The sequence below is a fragment of the Volvox carteri genome, assembly GCF_000143455.1.
Source record: "Volvox carteri f. nagariensis unplaced genomic scaffold VOLCAscaffold_16, whole genome shotgun sequence".
Taxonomy (NCBI): Eukaryota; Viridiplantae; Chlorophyta; class Chlorophyceae; order Chlamydomonadales; family Volvocaceae; genus Volvox; species Volvox carteri.
Window position 1 is genome coordinate 1,093,452 of NW_003307559.1, and position 19,327 is coordinate 1,112,778.

At 57.4% G+C, this 19,327-nt stretch overlaps 2 protein-coding genes across 2 annotated transcripts; one reads left to right on the plus strand and one right to left on the minus strand.

Annotated features, from left to right (window-relative positions):
* Positions 1 to 4,336: 4,336 nt before the first annotated feature.
* VOLCADRAFT_90319 (uncharacterized protein) lies at positions 4,337 to 5,590 on the plus strand (the record flags this gene model as incomplete). Its single annotated transcript, XM_002949817.1, has 4 exons — positions 4,337 to 4,466; positions 4,559 to 4,592; positions 4,734 to 4,963; positions 5,484 to 5,590. 4 exons carry the CDS (start codon positions 4,337 to 4,339, stop codon positions 5,588 to 5,590), a joined length of 501 nt encoding a protein of 166 aa, XP_002949863.1.
* A 202-nt stretch (positions 5,591 to 5,792) lies between these two features.
* VOLCADRAFT_117404 (uncharacterized protein) lies at positions 5,793 to 18,374 on the minus strand (the record flags this gene model as incomplete). The annotated part of the gene is made up of 10 exons (XM_002949918.1): positions 5,793 to 11,622; positions 12,003 to 12,123; positions 12,582 to 14,070; positions 14,327 to 14,440; positions 14,711 to 14,798; positions 16,307 to 16,367; positions 16,768 to 16,872; positions 16,995 to 17,045; positions 17,552 to 17,666; positions 18,162 to 18,374. 10 exons carry the CDS (start codon positions 18,372 to 18,374, stop codon positions 5,793 to 5,795), a joined length of 8,187 nt encoding a protein of 2,728 aa, XP_002949964.1.
* Positions 18,375 to 19,327: the final 953 nt, after the last annotated feature.

The window sequence follows — 19,327 nt, forward strand, 5'->3', positions numbered from 1 at the left end:
GAGTGGATGGTCGAGGATTGATGGACTTGGAAACTTAGGATACTGCATGGAGGTAACATGTAAATATTAAGTGTGATGGTGGTGAATGTGTTGGATTATGACCAACTTTATGACCGCGGTCATATTAGGATCCACTTTTTCGTATACTGACAACATGAATCGCAGATATTCCATGGACCTCACCTGTCATACCCCGCACTTGGCTTACGCAAGCTATGAACTGTTCCATGACAGGGTCTATGACTTTGGGACGAGTCATGACCGGATCATGACCACACATACGACCGGATCCATGACTGGATGTAGTAGCTGGCCGCTAAAAGGCTTCTCGAATGCTGGTAGACGCGCTTTCGCGCGTATTTGTAGTTGTTATGTGTGCGGTACAGTGTACCGGCTACTACACTGGAAAACCCGTCCATGACCAAGTCGTTCCCCGAGCAGTTCTAAGTCGTATATCTGCCAGACGGCACCTTCTCCATGTTCTATGAGCGTTTTTATAACTCTAAAGCATTCTTATATATATTCTTCTAATATATATTCTTCTAATATATATTCTTCTAATATATATTCTTCTAATATATATTCTTCTAATATATATTCTTCTAATATATATTCTTCTAATATATATTCTTAAGCCGCCTTCATGTTAATTGATCCAGTTAATTGATTTATAATTGATTTTGTCCATGAATATTTTTTATGCCTTAAAACACACATCATGGTAATTGCCATGCCACTGCATTTATTCAGGCCCCGTTCATTCGGTTGCTTCATACTTCATCTTTCCTTGCAGAATGTCCTCAATATGCTGGCTATACGGTACATCAGGGCCTGGACCATCCAGGTGACAACATCCGATGGGCCAGCAATCTCACTGCAGAATGCGATGCTGATGTCACGTGCCGTGGATTCAGCACAGATGGCTTTCTCAAGCATACTGTACTTCCTACAACCATGAAGTCAGACAATCCAAACCATTGTCTGTACATTCGCGCAGGCAAGTATTATATCAGTTAAGGCATATGTTTCTATAGGATATTGTTAATGCATTAACAATCAGCCATCAATATTTAGAGCATTAATTCCACATACCATCTCTATTTGTATGTCAACATAATTCCTTGGTTTGGCACCACTGGTAGGGCGCGACCATTGCCCCCGGGAGATCCTGGGATCGATACCCGTTAGGGTCAAAGTCCTTCCGTTGGTGGAAGGCAATGCGCCCCTAGTTGATGGACGGTGGTGACCTGGGATAAAGTTAACCTGCGAGCCGACCAGGAACGGAGTTGCGCCGCTATCGACCCGGCAGATTCCGTTGGATGCTGGTGGTGGGTGCGGAACCTGAGCGATCCACTGAGAAGTTGACTAGGGTGACTGGATGAGGGTGCTCCGAAATACCGGGGAAGGCAGGGTTTCGCAGGGTAGCTGCCACGGGCGAAGATACACCCCCCTGTTTCACACATCATAATTCCTGCTGCTTGTTTCACCTACACCAAGAAGTTGGTCTTACAAATCATCGGACTGTGTGTGTGAGAAATTTGTAGCTTGTAACTTATAACATACTATTCCTTCTAACCAAACTATTTTGCTGGGTTGTGTGATGTCAATGTAGGATGCCCTTCATATGATGGTTTCATGTCGTACCTGGGATATGACCATTCTGGCGATGACATCAAGTGGAGCAATAACCCTGCGGCTGATTGCAAAAGAGATCCCCTTTGCCGCGGATTCAGTACAACTGGCTGGATTAAGCATAATGTATGGCCTATAACACCTATAACCAACAATCCAAAGTTCTGTCTTTATGTTCGCGTTTAATGTGGCAATACATCGCCTCAGCCTACAGCAGGAGAAAGTGATTACCACAGTCAGAGTGCTCAACCATAGCTGGGGCACATCATGTATTGCGTGCTTGCAATAATGGTGAAAAAAATAGGTTGGCAGCTGCAAATGTAGAGTGTTGCTTTGTGGTTTGGAAGCGTACACGCACTGCAAGGTCATTCACTCCTAATTGTATGCTGATGAATACATCTTGCTTAGAGTATAAATGTTTTGGAAATGTGTCCCTCCTGTAGTAGCTGGCCGCTGAAAAGGCCTCTCGAGATGCTGGTGGACGCGTTTAGTGCTGTACGGTGTGCCGGTTACTACACCCTTATTATTACAGCACGTTAGTTTATAGCATGTCTTTGATTATGTATTTACCAGTACTGGTTTAATAACTGTGAGATACACGTTTTAGTTAACCTGCTGATGGTCCTCTGCTGGTTAAGTCTATGGAGAATAATAACATATCTAGCTGTGGTAGCTGTCAGGATTTGCTGGCATAATAATTGACGTGCTGTTTGGGTATACTCAGACCAATTTATAAGAAGCGGAATACAACACATGCGCATAATGTCTCAAAATCTGTCACTCTGTCACCTCTGTAACCTGGCACTAAATGACCGAACTGCAATTCCAGAACCTTATAATGGCGCAGCATTATTAACCTATCACCACCACCACCCCCTGCCGCGTGGGGGTGGTGCACCACTACCACCTACCTACCGTGGGGCCCCATAGGAGTTTTATACTGGCCTGTTACTGGTTTCCCTTGTAGTGGGCCTACACATCTCGACACCCAGAACCGCTATGGGTGGCGGCCCTGTAATGGGGTCTACTGAAACCGAGCTTGTGTGTGAAACCGAACAGTACTATTGGTAGTCCAGCACCAAGAGAAACGCGGGCGGTGACCGTTCACAGGATTCCAGCACCGAAAGGGGCGGTTGATGAAAAGCTGTCAATGCCTTGAAACAAAAGTGGACTCTATCTAGGAATTTGAATGCTTTGGCCAAAGCACGGGTCATTCTGTTGACTGGATTTAGGATTTTGTTGTCTGCTTTAATTGGAAGCTCTAGATCTACTACCGTTATCTAGTCAGTCTTTGTGTCACTTGGATGGAATCCTTGGTAGGGTCCGAAAATACGAACCAAGAGCTATTCAAAGTATAGCACACAGCACGGAAAGGGATTCCTTGGGCAAAACCGTACCGGATCCGAAAAATTGAACCAACAGCCAAGTAGGTTGAACACTCTGGGAACCTACTTGACATTGCACACGAACAGATTCCTCGGGCAAAACCGTCCAGTCCAGTTCTGAGATTTTGAGCCAACAGCTATCCAACCTACTTTGCACAGCACGGCAATGGATTCCACTGCCATACTGGTCCGTCCGATCCGGGATCCGAAACAATAAACCATATTTTCAACCTACTTCATCCGTTTTGGAGTTGGAGAGCCTAGGCGTCCGCACGCCTCGTACATTGTTCGCGGGTTTGCACACGCCTTGTAGGCTGTTCGTGGAACCGGGCATAGAGGGTGAGGGGCTTGCTCACGGCCCCCTGCCGCCCGGAGCTAGCCACATTTATCTTATAAAAGGTTTTCAGGTGACATCAAGATTTCGGGGTTTTCGGGTTAAGTTTAGTAAGGCAGGCCCTTTGCTAATCTTTGCATTTGACAAGCTAAAGTCCCGGGAGCGTTTGCCTTCTAGTGGAGCAGGGCGCCGAATGGTTGGCGATTGGCGACGTAACGTTTCGGTTCCACTGGGAAAGGAAGTACTGGGCAACCCGCCTTTCAGTTTGCCACCTAAACATCCTGGGGCACGCAGAACTGTGCAAGGTGTACATCTGCCTGGTTGTCCCCCTCTGGCCGACGCGCTACTGGTGGCCCTACCTGACTCAGGACCATGGCTAAGGGCTAAGGGAGCTGGGCAAGGCGTATGACCTTTTCCTGCCAGGGTCTACGGTAAACGAGGTCCAAAAGGTGCAGCTAACTGGCTGTCATTTGCCAACACCTTGTTGACTTCCAAACAACTACCCAAATCAACTTGCGAGCTGACCAGGAAGTAAGTTGACGCGCCGTTGATCCGCTAGATTTGGTTGGATGCTGGTGGTGAGTTGCCAAACTCAAAGGGTACACTCATAAGTCGGATGGGTTGAATGGATTAGGGTGCCCCTCTAGCAGGGGAGAGCAGGGAATTGCCTCGGGAAGGATGCCACTTGTGAAGTTTAACCACCCTGTAACAATATCAACAACTACCCCGTGCCGGATCGCTGCGGCCCCTGACCCTTATGGCCCCCCCCGGCTTTCACAGGAGTAATAGGCATGCGCACAGATACTACTAGGCCTCGTGCCCTTACATGCCCCAACTTAATGCTCCAGTACAAGGAGCCATAGCGGTATTTCTTCTCAGTACTTTTTCGCAGCCTCCTCTCCCCCACAGAGCACCCTGCATACTACCTTGTGCGGAACCCAATCAGGCGCACACTGCAATAGGAAAGAAGTTGCAAAGGGAAAGCATGCAACCAGAGGACGTCCGCATGCTGGCTGCGCACTTTGCTTGGCCGAATGCATCACTGCCAGACCGGATGATGGTAGCGGCCATCGCGGTCATGTTCGCGGGTTTCCTAGGAAACCCGCGAACCTCAGGTCTGAGATTCAACGATCTAGCCCAAATATCCATGAAGCATGATCTACTCGCTCGCCCTGCACGACACTCACATGGCCATTACACTGCCCAGGTCCAAAACGGACCAGGAGGGCAAAGGGCAGACCGTGCGGATCGCGCATGTAGAGGCCGTGGCTTGCCCAGTGGGCTTGACAGGGAGAGAGAGGCTGCTGTCGCTTGGTTACTGCGCCCGTGTCCCCAGCTCCCCCGCGCCCGTGGAGGATGTGTGTCCGCTGCTGCGCAAACAGGGTAAAGGCGACACAGCAAGGCCACCAGCTGCAGCAGAGGACCGGCTCTGTTCAATCACCAATCTGCAGCCTCAGCTATACCTCTTTCCGGGAGAAACTCGCAGCCATGTGCAGCACCGTGGGTATCAAGGACGGAATCATGCCGCACCCCATGCGCATCAAGGGAGCAGCGCAGCAGCGGTCCGATTGGCGCCTGAAGAGGCCCACGGTCGCTGGAAGGCGGACACATGGTGCAGCTATAGACCCAGCTGTAAGATGATCCCGCAATGGAAACCACGCGCAACCTAGGCCTCGCCTGAGCTATGGGCCGCCAGGGGGGGGCCGCTCCTGCTATCTTGTCTGTCTACAGTGGTGTACGGCCCTTGGCAGCCCCTGTTCCGCCTTCCTCTGTCATATCCGGGATCTCGAACAACTGTACAGCAAGCCGCGACGGCTATAGGACATAATGTATTTCACACGTTCAAACGCGTGCGGTCCAATTGTGGGTCGGTCACAGCTCCCGATAAGATCCATACTGAAATTTAGATTAAGAAAAACCTCTCATCAATATTGTCTAAGGCTATATTGCAGCTCAGGAGAATGACTGACTGCGGAGATCGAAGGCCGCCTCCGCAAGTCATCGGAAAACCCATAGAGATCGCTTTCGCATCTCATATGCCGTACCACTCTTTCACTCAAACGTGGCTTAACCCCCCCCTTATGGCAGCCAAACCCCAAATCGCCAACTGTGCGTCCCTCCTACTTACGAAGAGCACGCAGCCTCCGGGAAGCAGAGCGCTCCAGAACTCAACACATTCCAAATCAAGGAGACCCAATTATCGCTTTTCTGCTTTCTTCCATTCTTCCAGACGCATTGACAGCAGCCACTTGCAACATCGGGGGCCGCTCCGCCTCTCATCACAATCTCCTTAGTCTACCTCCATGCGCCGGTTTCACCCCAAAATATAATACCGCACCCTCTCCACGAAGCCAACATCTCGTGTCACCTCTCCCCTCATCATCCCGCATCCAATATATTTATATGACCATTATCAGCACTGGCTGCCATTCCCTCCTAGATCAGTCCTGCACCAGCATATCCACGAGCGCCGACACGCCCTGTCTGGCGAGTCCCACATCCTCGCTGGTGGGTCCCTCGCTTCCCACCCGGCCGCAGAACTCCGCCAGGCTGTCGAGAGCCCCGAGTGCCGCGCCAGTAGCAGCCGCGTCGGCCGCCTGGACGCCAGCTCCCTGCGGGTCTGGGCCGTTGATAGCCCGTGAGACGGCCTGGGGTGCTGAACGTAAAGGCGAAAGCTGCTGCTGCTGCTGCTGCTGTGCTACCTGCGACATCGGCTGCGATGGTAGCGCATGCTCCTGTACGGGTATCTGCCGGCGGCACCGGCGCCGACGAACCTGAAGCTGTTGATCCTGACCGTACAGGCTGCCTTGGCTAGCCAGCTCGCTGCCGCCGCCGTCTGCTGCCGGGCCCCCCGCCGCCGTTGTTGCGGCGGCGCTGCCGCCAAATGCTGACGTGGCAATCTCTTCGTACCGCTCGGCCGCCATGTCTGCATCGATGGTGTGGAACAGCGACCGCAGCGGTTCGTCAAGGTAGGCGCTGCTGCTCACAGGACTATCCAACACCCCGCCGCTGCGGTCCCGGGCCCCGCCCCGAGCCCGGCCGCGGCCGCGGCCGCGGCCGCCGGCGACCCGGCCACCACCACCCTCCCTGCCTTCCGTCACGCCGAACAGAATATCCTCCTCTGGCGGAGTCCCCGTCACCAGCCAGTCCAACAACGCCTCCTCTGAGGCCGCATTCTCAGCGCCGATGCCGCCATTACACGAACCCCCACCGTTGGAGCCGCCGCCGCCGCCGTCGGGAACCCGACACCCAGTGGCATTGTATTGGCCTGCGGTCGGAACCCCTGACGGGTGCGGCGGCGACCGTGCAGCGACAGCGCCGGCGGAGGCGGAGGCGGGACCTTCCGCTGCGCTCGTCGTGGTCTTCAGGTCGTCTGGTCTTGTGGCAGCGGCGGTGCCGCCGGTGGCAACGGGAGTTGCGCCTGCCGTACAGGGATGGGCCCCCGGCGCCGGCGTCTGTACGACGATACCAACGGCATTGGAACTACATCCGGCGGCAACGGTACTCACCGTCCGTACGGCAGGCTTTCCCGACGGGAGAATCGTTGCGATGACCAAAGTTGAACCCGTCGGGTCTTTGTCAGGTGCCGTACTACTGCTGGCAGCTCCGCCGCCGCTGCCGCCGCTATCCAAGCCCTGTCCAGCGGCAGGTGCGCCGCCAGCGACGCCGGTGACAGCAATCACAGTAGCGGCGCCTTCAGCCTTCTCATCCCCGGCCACAGCAGCGGGCCCGAACTCCAGGCCACGGGCTGCGGCCGCCTTCAGTGCCGGCATCGCGGCGGTCGTGGCGCCCTCCCCGGCGGCGGCGGACCGGGCTATTGTCCTGCAGCAAGCTTTAGTCCCGCCGCCGTCAGCTTGTTGTTCTTCTCTGCCGCCGCTGTTGGGTGTCGGCGGCGGCACTGAAGAGCTCCCCGGTGTGGAGTCCGGTGAGTCTGAGGGCGCACTGGCGCTGAGGACGATGTCCTCCCCGAAGAGGTCTACTGCGGTTTTCTTCCGTCGGGTGAGTCGCTTCTTCCGGAACAGCAATCCGGCCGTCGTCGTGGCGTCGGAAGGGCTGCCGCTGTAAGTCCTCCGCCCCGCGGCCCCAGCGCTACCGTTTGCGGAAACGGTTGGGCTAGTGCGGCCGCCGACGATGTCAATGGCGGCGGCGGCGGCGACGGCGGCAGATGTTGCGGCAACTGCTGCACCAGTTGACGTGCGGGGCTTGTCAACTCCACCGCCGTCATCCGCCACGGTCACAGCGCCCTCATCAGCTATTACCGCATCGTACGGGTCTACGACGTGCCGTACAGCAGAGGCTTCCCGCATGCTGCCACCACCAGCGCCGGATAGTGCAGCAAGCATTACAAGCCGTCCGCCATGCTTGGGTAACGCGGGGCTGCCGTACAGAACGTCAACAGTGGCGCAGCCGGTGCTGCCACCGCCGCCATGAGCAACGGCCATCGTGGGCCTCAGCCCCGGCGACCTCGTTGCCCGGGACCCGGAAGAAGGTCCTGTCGCGGGACTAGATACAATAGCGAGGCGGCCAGAGCTTGAAGGCATCGGCGGCGCCGGAGCCCCTGCCACGCCGCCGCCAGCAACGGCGGCGGCGGCGGCGACGGTGCTGCCCTCAAAACCGCCCGCGTCTGGCGTCCCAATGACGGGCTCTGGAACCGGAAAGCAGTCAACGTCCTCCGCAACAGCACCGGCAGCAGCAGCCGCAGCGGTGCCCGCCAGTTCCAGTTGAAGTAGGAGTGGCGTATGCGCGTTTACAGGCGCTAGCAAGGTCGCGGCCGCTGCTGCCGACCCTAATGGGACAGCATTCAGGGACCCGTCCGCCATCCCCGGAGTAAACGCCTGAGCAGCTGCAGCTGCAGAGGTACCTGTCGACGCTCCCGCCGCCATCGCCTCCGCTTCCTCCGCCGCGCCGCAGACTACTTCCGCTGCCGTGGCGCAGGCCTCAAACGCCGCCATTAATGCCGGCCGCGTTGTCGCTAATCCATCGCCACCGCCGCCGCCGCCGCAGCCACCGAGCCCGTCCGCTTCCGCATCGGCAGTGCTACCCGCCGCTACGGCCGCAACCATCAAAGCTTCCGGGCCTAGGTCGCCGCCCTCTCCCAAGGGGCTGCCGGCGGCGCCCTGCCGCCGCCTCCGCCGTGCAGTCGAGAGGCCATCCTGAAAGTGGGGACTCTTCCGCCGTTGCGACGGCGATGGCGTGTCCGCCAGAAGTACGGCAACGACGTGGTGTAGTAGCGGGTACAGACATGACAACTCGAAGCGACGAAGGGATGCCGGCGACGCAATGCAATCTGTGGCGTTATGGTCCGCTGCCGCCGTCATTGCATCCGCTGGCCCCACTGCCGCCGCCGCCGCCGCCGCCGCCGCCGGCGCCCGTCCGTGTTCCAGATCCGTTGCGCCCGCGAGGGGCGCTACGACTGACGACGACGTGGACAGCTCTCCCTCCGTCGGCCCTTGCTGCTGTTGGTGTTGGCTCTGTGGCTGCTGCTGGGCAGGTGGCCGCGGCGGTCGGGATCCGTCGGCATTGGGAGAAGATACGGCAGCGGTGGGGAAGCAGCCGGTCGTCCCTGCCGCCGCCATGGCCGTCAGTTGCCCCACACCCGCCGCCTCGACGGCATCCAGCGCGCAATCTGCTGTAGAGCCAACGAAGACAGAGCCATTCTGGCAGCTCAGGCCGCAGCCTCGACTTGCCGCCGCTGTGCCATACGTTCCCTCCGCCTCGCATGCGCTTCTGACATTTGGAGTTGTTGCGGACGTCTCCCTTTGCGCTGCAGCCCCCGGGGGATAGCAGCTGGAGGGTCTTTCACCGCCGCCGCCGGCGCCACTGCTGAGGCTGCTGCTGCTGCTGCTGCTTCCGATCCGTTTTTTCGAGACCGGGGCAGCACCGGCAGCCGCGTTTGACGCCGTCACGACGAGTCGTCGCTTCCGTGGGCGGCTCCGACTGACAATGCTACTGCCGTCATCTGCCCCGCTGCTGCTGCTGCCGCAGCTGCTGGAAGCGAGGCTGTTGTGGCTGAGTGGGGCTGAGACGGGCGGACCGTCAAAAGGAGGCGGCGGCTCCATTTGGTCGTCAATCGCGCTGGCGCCGCCGTGTCGCCGTGGCGGCGACGTGGCGACGGCGGCGGCGGCGGTGCGATCAGTCATAAGACCTACCAGCTGTCGCCGGACCCCCCACGGGTGTGGCGTGTCGGTCGTCAGGCGCAATGCAGTTTGAGATAGCGTCGTAATAGGCAAGACTTGCGTTTGCATGTTACCAATACAGCCGCCACCAGCGCTACTGCCACCGCCGCCGCCGCAACCACCATGTACGACTCCACCGTTGACGCAGCCATCGGCAGCACTATCAGCAAGACCGCCACAGCCCTCGACCTCCCCACGGTTTGGAATGGCGATGGCGGCAGTGTCGGGAGTGGGGGATGGCGGGGAGCCGTACAGCTGTCTGCCTGACGCCAGAACAGACTGACGTACGTGCTGAGAAAGGTCCGCCAAGGAAAACGGTGGCGTCGTCGGCGGACTCTTGTCGCCGTGTCTGCAGCCGCCGCCGCTGACGGGGCTTCTGGCGCAGGGGTCACCTGGCCCAGGTGCGCAGGCAGCGGCCGTGCCTCCGCCACCGGCGGCATTGGCGGCGATTGAAAAGGTGTGGATACGGACGGAGCCAGTCGGTACGGCGGCAGTAGCAGCAGCAACAGTATCATCCGTGTTGCATTTCGCCGCCGCTGCCAAGACATTGTCATCCGCCTCCGCTGCGTTCGTACCGGTCTTCATTCCAAAACGGTCCTCCTGGAGGCCACCTGGCGCGACCTCAGCTGGACGAAACTCAACTGAGGATTGGACGACAGTTTCGCCTGCCGGCGGCGGCGGCGGTGGCGGCGGCGACGGCAACGGCCGCGGTGGGCGCTGCGCGTACTCCCCATCCGGTGGAGTGTCGTCCGCCCCAATCGCCGCCAGGATGACGAGGTCAAGCTGAGTACGGAAAGCCTTGTTAAGGGTGACGGACGAGGTCTGTCGTACTGATGACGCAGCGGCGGCGCCTGGATCCAAGCCTGCCGTTGGTGCCTCATCCACCAGACGCGCGGCATGCGCTGGGTCGGCGCCGCCGGCACCGTCTGCAGCAGCAGCGGCCGATTTGCAGCCTGGCGCTTCCGATGGCGGCGAAATTCCGCTGCGCACAATCCCCGTCACCGCCATCGCCGGCGCCGCTAAGGGCGCTGCCGCCATTGCCGCCGCAGCGGAAGTGCCAACCGCCGCGTCCAGCGGCACGACGCTTGAAGGCCCATCCGCCGGGGCTTCGAACGTCCTGAAGCCCTCAACTTGCATTGTCACAAGACTTTCCGTACACTCAACTGCCGGTCGCCGCTTCTCAGCGGTGCCACCCACGCTGCGCCCGCCGCCTCCATCCTCCGCTTCCTGCGCTTCATTTCCGCCACCGCCATCCTCGCATTCAAGCGGCCTGCCGGGGCCATGGCCGCCTCCCTTGTTCATCGCGTTGCCATTCGCACTGCTGCTCGTGACATCATCCACATCAACGGCAACGGCACCGTCGCCGCTGCCATCGCCGCTGCCATCGCCGCAGCCGGCGGAGCCGTCGCCGCTCCGTGCAATTCGTACAATCAACGGCGTCCGCATCATCATCGCTCCCGGATTCATCGCACAACCGTTATGCGCAGCTTTTGCCGCACCCGCCGCCGCCGCCGCCGCCTCCAGGGCCCCTGCGGCTCCGCCACTGCGGCGGCCTCCCGTGATATCTGGTCGCTCCAGGGAGGGGGTTGAGGCAGCGGCCGCATAGGGGTGGAGGGAGGCGGGGGACAGCGGCAAAGGGGAAAGGACCTGCGGGCGGCGGTGCTCCAGGGCGGCTGGCGTGGACCAGAACCCGGAAAAGAGCGGGTGGCCAAGAGGGGTGGCGGCCGTGCCCCCCGCAATGTCCGCTGCCGCCCCCGCCGCCGCCGTCGCCATCGCGGAGGCTTCGCTGCCCTTGTCGAGCTTGAGGTTGTCAGGCGCCGCCGCCAGCGGCGAGCATGGCGACGGCGGCGAGTCTCTGGCGGCCGTGGTTGCTGCGGCGGGCGGCGGCGGCGATACCTCCGCAGGCGGGTGCTGTCCAGGAGGCAGCGACAGGGGCGAAAGCCGAGGCCACGGCGGTGGCGGCGGCGGCAGCAAGAGTGTCTGCTGCTGCTGCTGCCGCTGCTGCTGCTGCTGCTGCAATGCGCTCTCCGCCGCGGCCAGTCGGAGCTCGAGCGCTTGGTGACTGCGCTGAAGCGCCGCGTGCTCCTCACGAAGCCTGTCGGACAACAACCATCATCACCACCACCGACAACAAAACAACAGAAACAACAAAAACAGCAGGGCATCAAGACGATGCCCACAGTTGGGCGATGCGATCCGGCAAAAGAATATTCAACAACAATTGAGCTTAACCACCCTGTAACAATAACAACAATTGAGCTCAGCAATCGACTAATTAGCATGACAGTGGTAGTGTTTGTTTTGTGCACAGTCCCGGACTGCATGGTGTCGTCAACATCTTAACTGCCCCAACCGTGTAGCAACGACACTGTCACATTTCCTCACACCCCATCTCTTCCCCCCCCCCATTCCCGCCTTGCCTCGGTGCCGGCTCCTTTTCTCGAGGATGGAAAGACACCCTAGAAACACGCCCACCTGGTCAGTTCAATGTCCCGTGGGTCGTTTTGCTGCTGCTCCTGGCGGGGCGCCCTCAGAATGGACAGAGGGTCAGACAGCTTCCGCGGCTCCAAGGGACACAACTCCATTCGGACCATATCTGCGACGTAAGTGCGTTTTTAGTCAAAAAACAGTAACACATGGCTCAACATAATTTTGAATATCAAATTCAGCAGCAGTACTACTGGTGGGCTGGGCCATTCGGGATTTTTAAAAGGTGTGTGTGCGTGTCTTCGTATCCAAAACACTTCTTATCATTGTTGAATCAGGAGCTCCTACCGCTTCTGCAGACTCTACTGCGCGGGTAGCAAGTACGGAACTTTTTTTCGACAGCTTGAGGTCAGATCTCATTCGCGCCATAGCGATTATGTCCTTACCCCAAACCATTCTCCAGGTACGAGATCCCCCATGGCGCCCTCGACACGAACGCCGTCTGTCAGTCATGACTCCTGTAAAGGCCCAGCTCCCATGCTACCCAGCCCAAAGGCCCCGCGAGCTGCAAAAACGCGGAACTGTAAAACTTTAAAACGTTTCGAACGCTAAAACCCTAAAACTCACCGGCGACTATCATGCCCATCATCAGCTCGCGGTGCGCCCGCCGCCGCTGCCTCGCCGCCAGCCGGATCTTCAGCCGCCGCTGCCTCGCCGCCTCCTGAGCTGGGCTGTTCGCGGGGCGCCGTCCCCGGTGCCTTCGCGGCGGCTGCTGTCCATCTTGTTCGTTCCGCCGCGCCCGCTTCCTGCGCCGCTTCTTGTCCGCACCTTGTTTATCCGTCTGTAGCTGCTGTTGCACGGGTGGTGGTGGTTGCTGCGGCAGCGCTTGCTGCTGCTGCTGCTGCAACGGCGGCGATGGCGTGGGTTGCGTGACGGCGGTCAGGTTAATTGGCGGCGCAGCCGCGGCGGCAGCGCCGGCAATGGCAGCGGTGCTGGGCGGCGCTGCCGCTGCGGCCGTGCCCGTGGCCGACACTCCAGCGGCGATAGCGCCGCCGCCAGACTGAGCCGCTGTCGCCGCCGCCGCCGCCGCATCACCGCTGCCGCCAGCAGCCGCCGCCGCCAGCGCCGCCGCCCTGGCGGCCTCCCTTGCTGCCTTCTTCGCGATGAAGGCCTGCAAGTGGATGGACAGCTCGAAGGGCTCGTTCGGAAGGCCTGGACGAGCCATGTCCACCTCCAGCGGCATCGGCGGCGGCGCAGGCCGCAGATTCTCCGGAATCCGGATCACTGACACCTCCGTGCCGTACACAGGGTGCAGCGGCAAGGACTCTGAGGGCGGCCACAGCCGCGGGCCTGCGGGCCGGGGCGCCCGGGGTCCGGAGCGGCGCGTGCGTTTGGGCTTAGGGTCCGCTGCCGCTGTGGAGGCCCCGGCGGCGTCGGAATCGGGAGCCGGCTTTCCTTTGGATCTGCGGCCGCCGCCACCGCCTGCACGCTTGCCGCCCCGCGCGCACTTGCCGCCAGCGGAGCCTCCCGCCAGAGACTCCTCGGGGACCAAATCCTCGTCCGCTCCGGAACCGCCCTCCTTTTCCTCCTCCTCCTCCTCTTCCTTGTCTGGTACAAAATCCGATTCGCTGCCGGAGTCGCGGCGACTGCGACGCGAGGGATGCCTGCCGCTGCCGCCGCCGCTGCTTCTGCGACCCCCGGGTCGGTGGTGCCCGCCACCTCGCCTCTTTCCATTACCACCGCCGTCCCCGTCGCCATCACTACCACTTAAGCTCTCCTCCTCAGACTCATCCTCGTCGCTGTAGTCGCTGTAGCTCCGTCTTAGGGACTTGGACAGCACGATTTTTGGCGCCCGACCTCGCTTCCGTGAGTTTTTCACGGACGCGCGAGCGCCTCCCCGGGCCGCGGGACCGGGCCTGATGGACAAAGCACCGGCAGCACCGGTAGGTGGAGCCGGTAACGTCTGCTGCGGCTGAGACGCAGTCGTGACGGGCGGCAGCTTCCGCTGCGGCTGCGGCTGCGGCTGCGGCTGACCTGGCGGCAGGATGTGTTTTTTTACGAGCGTGCACGTGTCCCGGTCCGTGTCGACGATCCAGTCCTCAATCCCCTCGACCTCCTAAGAGTAGAAGCAGAGAGGGGAGAGAGAGAAGGGGAGAGGATTGGCAGGTATGATGTAAGTTGTCAGGTACGGGATTGCCGTACAGGGTCACTCGACCAAGCTGAACAAGGACCAAGCGACGAGGAAAAAAACAGCAGGCGTGTCGTACTTGTCGTACATGTAGTAATACACACGTAAGCATATTCACGAACCTAGCAAGGTTTTGCTGCTGCTAAATCCCCCCAAAAACCTTCCAACCAAAATCAAATCTCACATCGGTGGCAATTTTCGCAAATCCGAATTTGTTTGTCCACATGGGTAGCAGCTCGTTGATGGAGGGAATGACCAAACAGTGAACTCCGCCGGCCAACAGAAGATCCTCAACCGCCTGAAGAGGGGCGGTTGGCGGTTAGCGGTTGGGAGTTTAGGTGTCAATGGGAAGAAACTTGCACCCTTTGCGATGGATCTGGAGCGCGTTGAAGATAACGAAGTGAGTACCCAATGGTGTGGGTGTGGGTGAGAGGAGGAGGAGGAGGAGGAGGAGATAAATTAAGAAGGTTATTTAAAGAAATCATCTACTCAAAACATCTACCTATTTGCAACCCATATCGATAAGTGCTGTACGGCTCTCACCCTCCGTACTCCCATCCGTACGTACCTTCATCAGCCGCTTGCAATGTCCGGACCGTCGGTGCCCCTCCCTGGTTGAGACGAAGGGCATCTCGGCGAACTTGTTCCCGAACACTCTGCGATAAACAAGAGGAAACAACCAACAACGAACAAACCAACAACCAAAAACAGACGTGACAAACAGGATTTATGAGAGGATGCAACTGAGACACATGAGCCGTATCTCAAATGAGCAATGAGCAATGATAAATGTACGGCAGAAATATAGTTATAAAAAGGGTCGTGTAACTGAATGTGGACATACATACATGCAGGCAGGCGGCTGGCAGAAGTTAAGGCCTGACTTCTGCTCCCGGAGGTTTCCGGGTTCAAACCTCGGAGTGCGAGTGAGGTGGCCCCCCTTCTTGTTGACGGTGTAGGTAGTGATTACATTGACATGCGAGCTGATCAGGAACTAAGTTGATGCGCCGTTGATCCGATAAATTTGGTTGGATGCTGGTGGTGAGTTGACGAACCCAACGAATACATTCTGAAGTCGGATGGGGTGACGGAGTAGGGTGCCCCTCTAGCAGGGGAGAGCAGGGACTGCCCCGGGAAAGGGGGCCGCTGGCGAAGTTAACCACCCTGTAACAACATACATACATACGCCGCGTCAGTCAGCGCGATGGAGCCGGGACGTCGTTTCGCGCAAGCGACAGCACACCGGTGCGGGAAATCGCACACCTCATCAGGCGGCCCCAATCACGGACCGGGCCATCCACAGAGCGATTGTTGACTTTATGGTGCGGTTACGTTCATTGCTACCGCATCAGGCCGCCAACCACTGGCGCTGTTGGAACACAGTTGGACCTTACCACCCCATCTTTCCGGGGGTTAGAGCACGGCAATTACTTTACTTTGCATGGATCCGCGCATAGACGGTGGTCAACGGTACAATTTCAAGCTACGAGTGAATTTCGTTATTTTACATGGGGGTAAGACGAGCCACACTGGCGAGTGAAGCGGATGCCAGAGATAGACGGATACTCCCACCAGGATTGGACGACAGATACAGGATCAGGAATATTTTTACTGACCAGTCATGACTTGGATAGAGTCTTGGCGGCGACGTTGGGCCAGCTAGGTTGCGAGACGAGTTACTGGCTGGCTGGCAAGTCAGAAGTCCAAAGAAGGCAGAATAATAGGCGAAATCATGGAAGAACTTTCTAGCCGCCGGGATGGAAGGGGGACCCAAGTCATACAACATAAGGGTGGGGGGAATCTAAATCACACAACAGACTGGACTGCACCAGCCCAGCGCCTCTCCCTCCGCTGCTGTCGGTGCTGCAGGTGCTGCTCAAAGAAGTGCCGTACAGTCCTGCGGCCCTTCGCGGCAGAGACAATACCTCGACGAACGTCTGCAAAGGAACCTCTTCGCCCCCCCCCCACACACACACCTCGGGTCATGTGGACAGTCGGCACCCTAAGGCTAACCACCTCCCGAGGGACGTAAGAAGAGTCTTCATGCAGCCGTTATTATGAATGTTACAAGATAATAAGCCCGAAAACGAAGGACCTTCCGATAGAGATTTACCCTTTGCCGTGTCGTACACCTGGGCAACACCGTACAGTTGGCATGCCGTACCTTAACGTTGCTGCCGTGATGATGGTGCCGCCCATTCGCAAGATTGCCAGACGAAAAGCACCTGACGGCCGGGGTTGGAGGAAGGTGGGAGGGGTAGGGATGAGGGGGGTTGTCTGTGTGTGGTGTGGGGGTTGATGGGGGCATAGGGCGGGGGGGTAGGAGGGAACCATACATTGCTTCGTCTTGTCGTGGATGATCTCTACACAACTCCACAGACAAAAGGTCGGAAGGCTGCCGGTGACCCACATCGCGAAAGGGCGATCCACATCGTCCAAATAAACGAAGCAAATCGACGCACCCGACTAATGACCCATAACAACCGACAACCGACTGCCGACCCACATCATGCAAGCGCTGACCCAGATCACGTAACCGACTCCAAACCCTACCCCACTCCCATTCCAAGCAGTTGCCCCCCTCCTGCCCCCTCCACCCGAGGCCCCCCTGGCACATCGTCTTACTGAAGTTGTGGCCGCCACCTTCCTCTTCCACCTCCTCGTCAGGTGTCTCGTACGCCGTACAAACCATCTCGAGCAGGTCCCGTCCGTTCTCCATGATGAGCGGAGCTGCAGGATCGGGTACGGCAGTCGTTAGTTGGTTGTACGAGGGCCCAATGCGACCAAGCTCTTTTAGAATACTACCACCCATGCAAGCTCAGCTGAGTGCGACTCGCGTGCAGAGCGCTTACCGAAGCTGGTCCGGAACATGCGCATGGCCGTTTCCACCGCTGACCTCACAGCTGCGTATCAAACGGTGGGGGGCAAGAAGGGGGTTTAGGAGCTGCTGGTCTGGTAATAGGCGCACAGGTAAAGAAGGGTAAATACACCGCGATACTGTGTACGCGTGTGTGTGTGTGCGTGTGCATGTGTGTGCGTGTGTTGTTGTTATTAGTGTGTGTGTACGTGTGTGAGAGGGAGAGGGGCACTGAACTGGAGATAAACTGAAAGCAAGAGGAGTTATGGTGGACCTCGCTACAGTTATATTTGTACAACATGTTGCCGTACGTGCCGGATCTGTGATGTGGGTCCCCCCTGACGGTAGGAACCCCACAACATAAACATTACTGGATTGTCCAATGTGTTTAAATGTGCGGAGTTTTTGTTATGGAAAACGTTATCAAACACCCCCAACGTCCTCATTCATCGACTCAGGACTTCAAAATCACCATACAGGTCTGCAAAGGTGGGTCAGCCAGACAGGATGAAACCACACAGCGGGGGATCCCTGGGGCGTCCCCGTGCCTACTTCTGTCGTCCTGCTTATAATGCACCAGCTCAAACGTGTACTGCTCGGGCTCATCTCGGATGCGAGATCGACGCCCAGTCGCGGCCTCGAGCGCCTCGTAGCTCCGCTGGCACTCCTGTGATGCACGTTGCCGGTTAGGGGGATAGGAAGGAGCGCATTTGCTTATGACTCAGATCATGGAAGCATATGCCATATCAGGTTTGATTGTCGTATGCAATAAGGACATTTTCGAGCATACTGTTATTTTCATTCCCAATCACAGTATGCTCGAAGGTGTCCTTATCGCATACCACAATTCGGAGAATTGTCCAGCGCGAAGGGCAGATTGAAGCCTTGCCACGCAGTTGAACCTCGCTGTCCACACCCGGCTAGGTAGGTATACTAACTAATATAAATATAACAGACATTCATCATGTTTATAAAATTACGTGGATTTAATATTTGCTCAGGAGGACACAGCTTGGCCTTTACGCGCGGCCCTAGAGAAAGCGGGCGCCCAAAACCGGGTTGTGCAAGATAAGCTGTCCGCAACGAATTAGTGAGCTGTCGTCCGGCGCATACATACCTTTCAGCAAAAGTATGGAGATCGCTTTTTCCCATCATGGCTTACCTTGCCGCAAAAGTATAACCCATCCCCATGCGTAATTTCTGACGACAGCGGCTCGCCAGTCACGTCCTCGTGGCAGCCCGTATGCGTCCCAGCAGCGAAGCAGGCTGAGCAGAGCACCAGTACCCTTCGACCCTCGGGCTCCACATCGCCTCCGCCGCAGTGTGTGCAAATCTCGGGCATGCTCCACCAGGGCGTTTCGCACGCGGGACCCATTCTTGCCCCAAATAATATTGGTCAAAATTTTGCAGGATGCTACGATTATCCCTTGAGGATGAATTCGGGCGCCTTTAAGAGGCAGATGAGGCCACGAAAGGGGAAGCAAGGCAGTTTTGAGATCCAGTGGGATGCGGCGATCGTATATATTGGCTTCCGCGTCCGTCGTGTATTGTGAAGACTTCCTTGGCGAGAAAATAACTTAATCCTCGATAGCTAAAGGTGACGTGCTGTGGACTGGCGCCCTTGACCTATTTAGGAAGGCAAGGACCTTGCTGAAGACTAAATAATAGGTTCACGAAACAATGAAAAAAATCAAACCCCAGACCCAGAGGCATCAAAACAGTGCACAAATTATCTGCAGTCGGACTTCATGGCGAAAGACGAGATCCGACGGCAGTCCGTTGGCGCAAACCGCCATGCGCGACGAATTGCTAGCTCATGGAATTTCGGAAAGCTTTGCATTTTGGCGGAGTGGCCTATAAAAAACTAATTTTCCCTATAATTCCTATCAACGAAAGGTGCAGAAGTTCCACTTAGGGTGCATTTCCAGTGCGGATTAAGGCCAGGGATTAACCCTCTGTCCTCCATCGATACTTGCTCAAACGGCTAAGTTGTTGGCAAACTTACCTCGCCTTTTCAACCTTTGGTTCCCTTATGGAACAAAACTATGTGGTAAGCTCGTATTAAGGAATTCCGTGCCCTAATCAGTGTTTTTTTTTAAGTAATATATTACTTTTTAGGAATAAAGAGCCTTTTTGGCCTTTGGAAATAAGGAACAAAGTGGCCCTGGCCTTAATCCTCACTGGAAATGCACCCTTAGGAATGAAAGAATTGGACCGATGTCCCTGTCTACATTGCAGGCGCCTGCATCCAGCCAGTAAGAGGGTAATGCCCAGGAACCGGGTCTAAAGTGCATTTGGAGTCAGCGTAAGAGCTGGCCTAGAGCTATC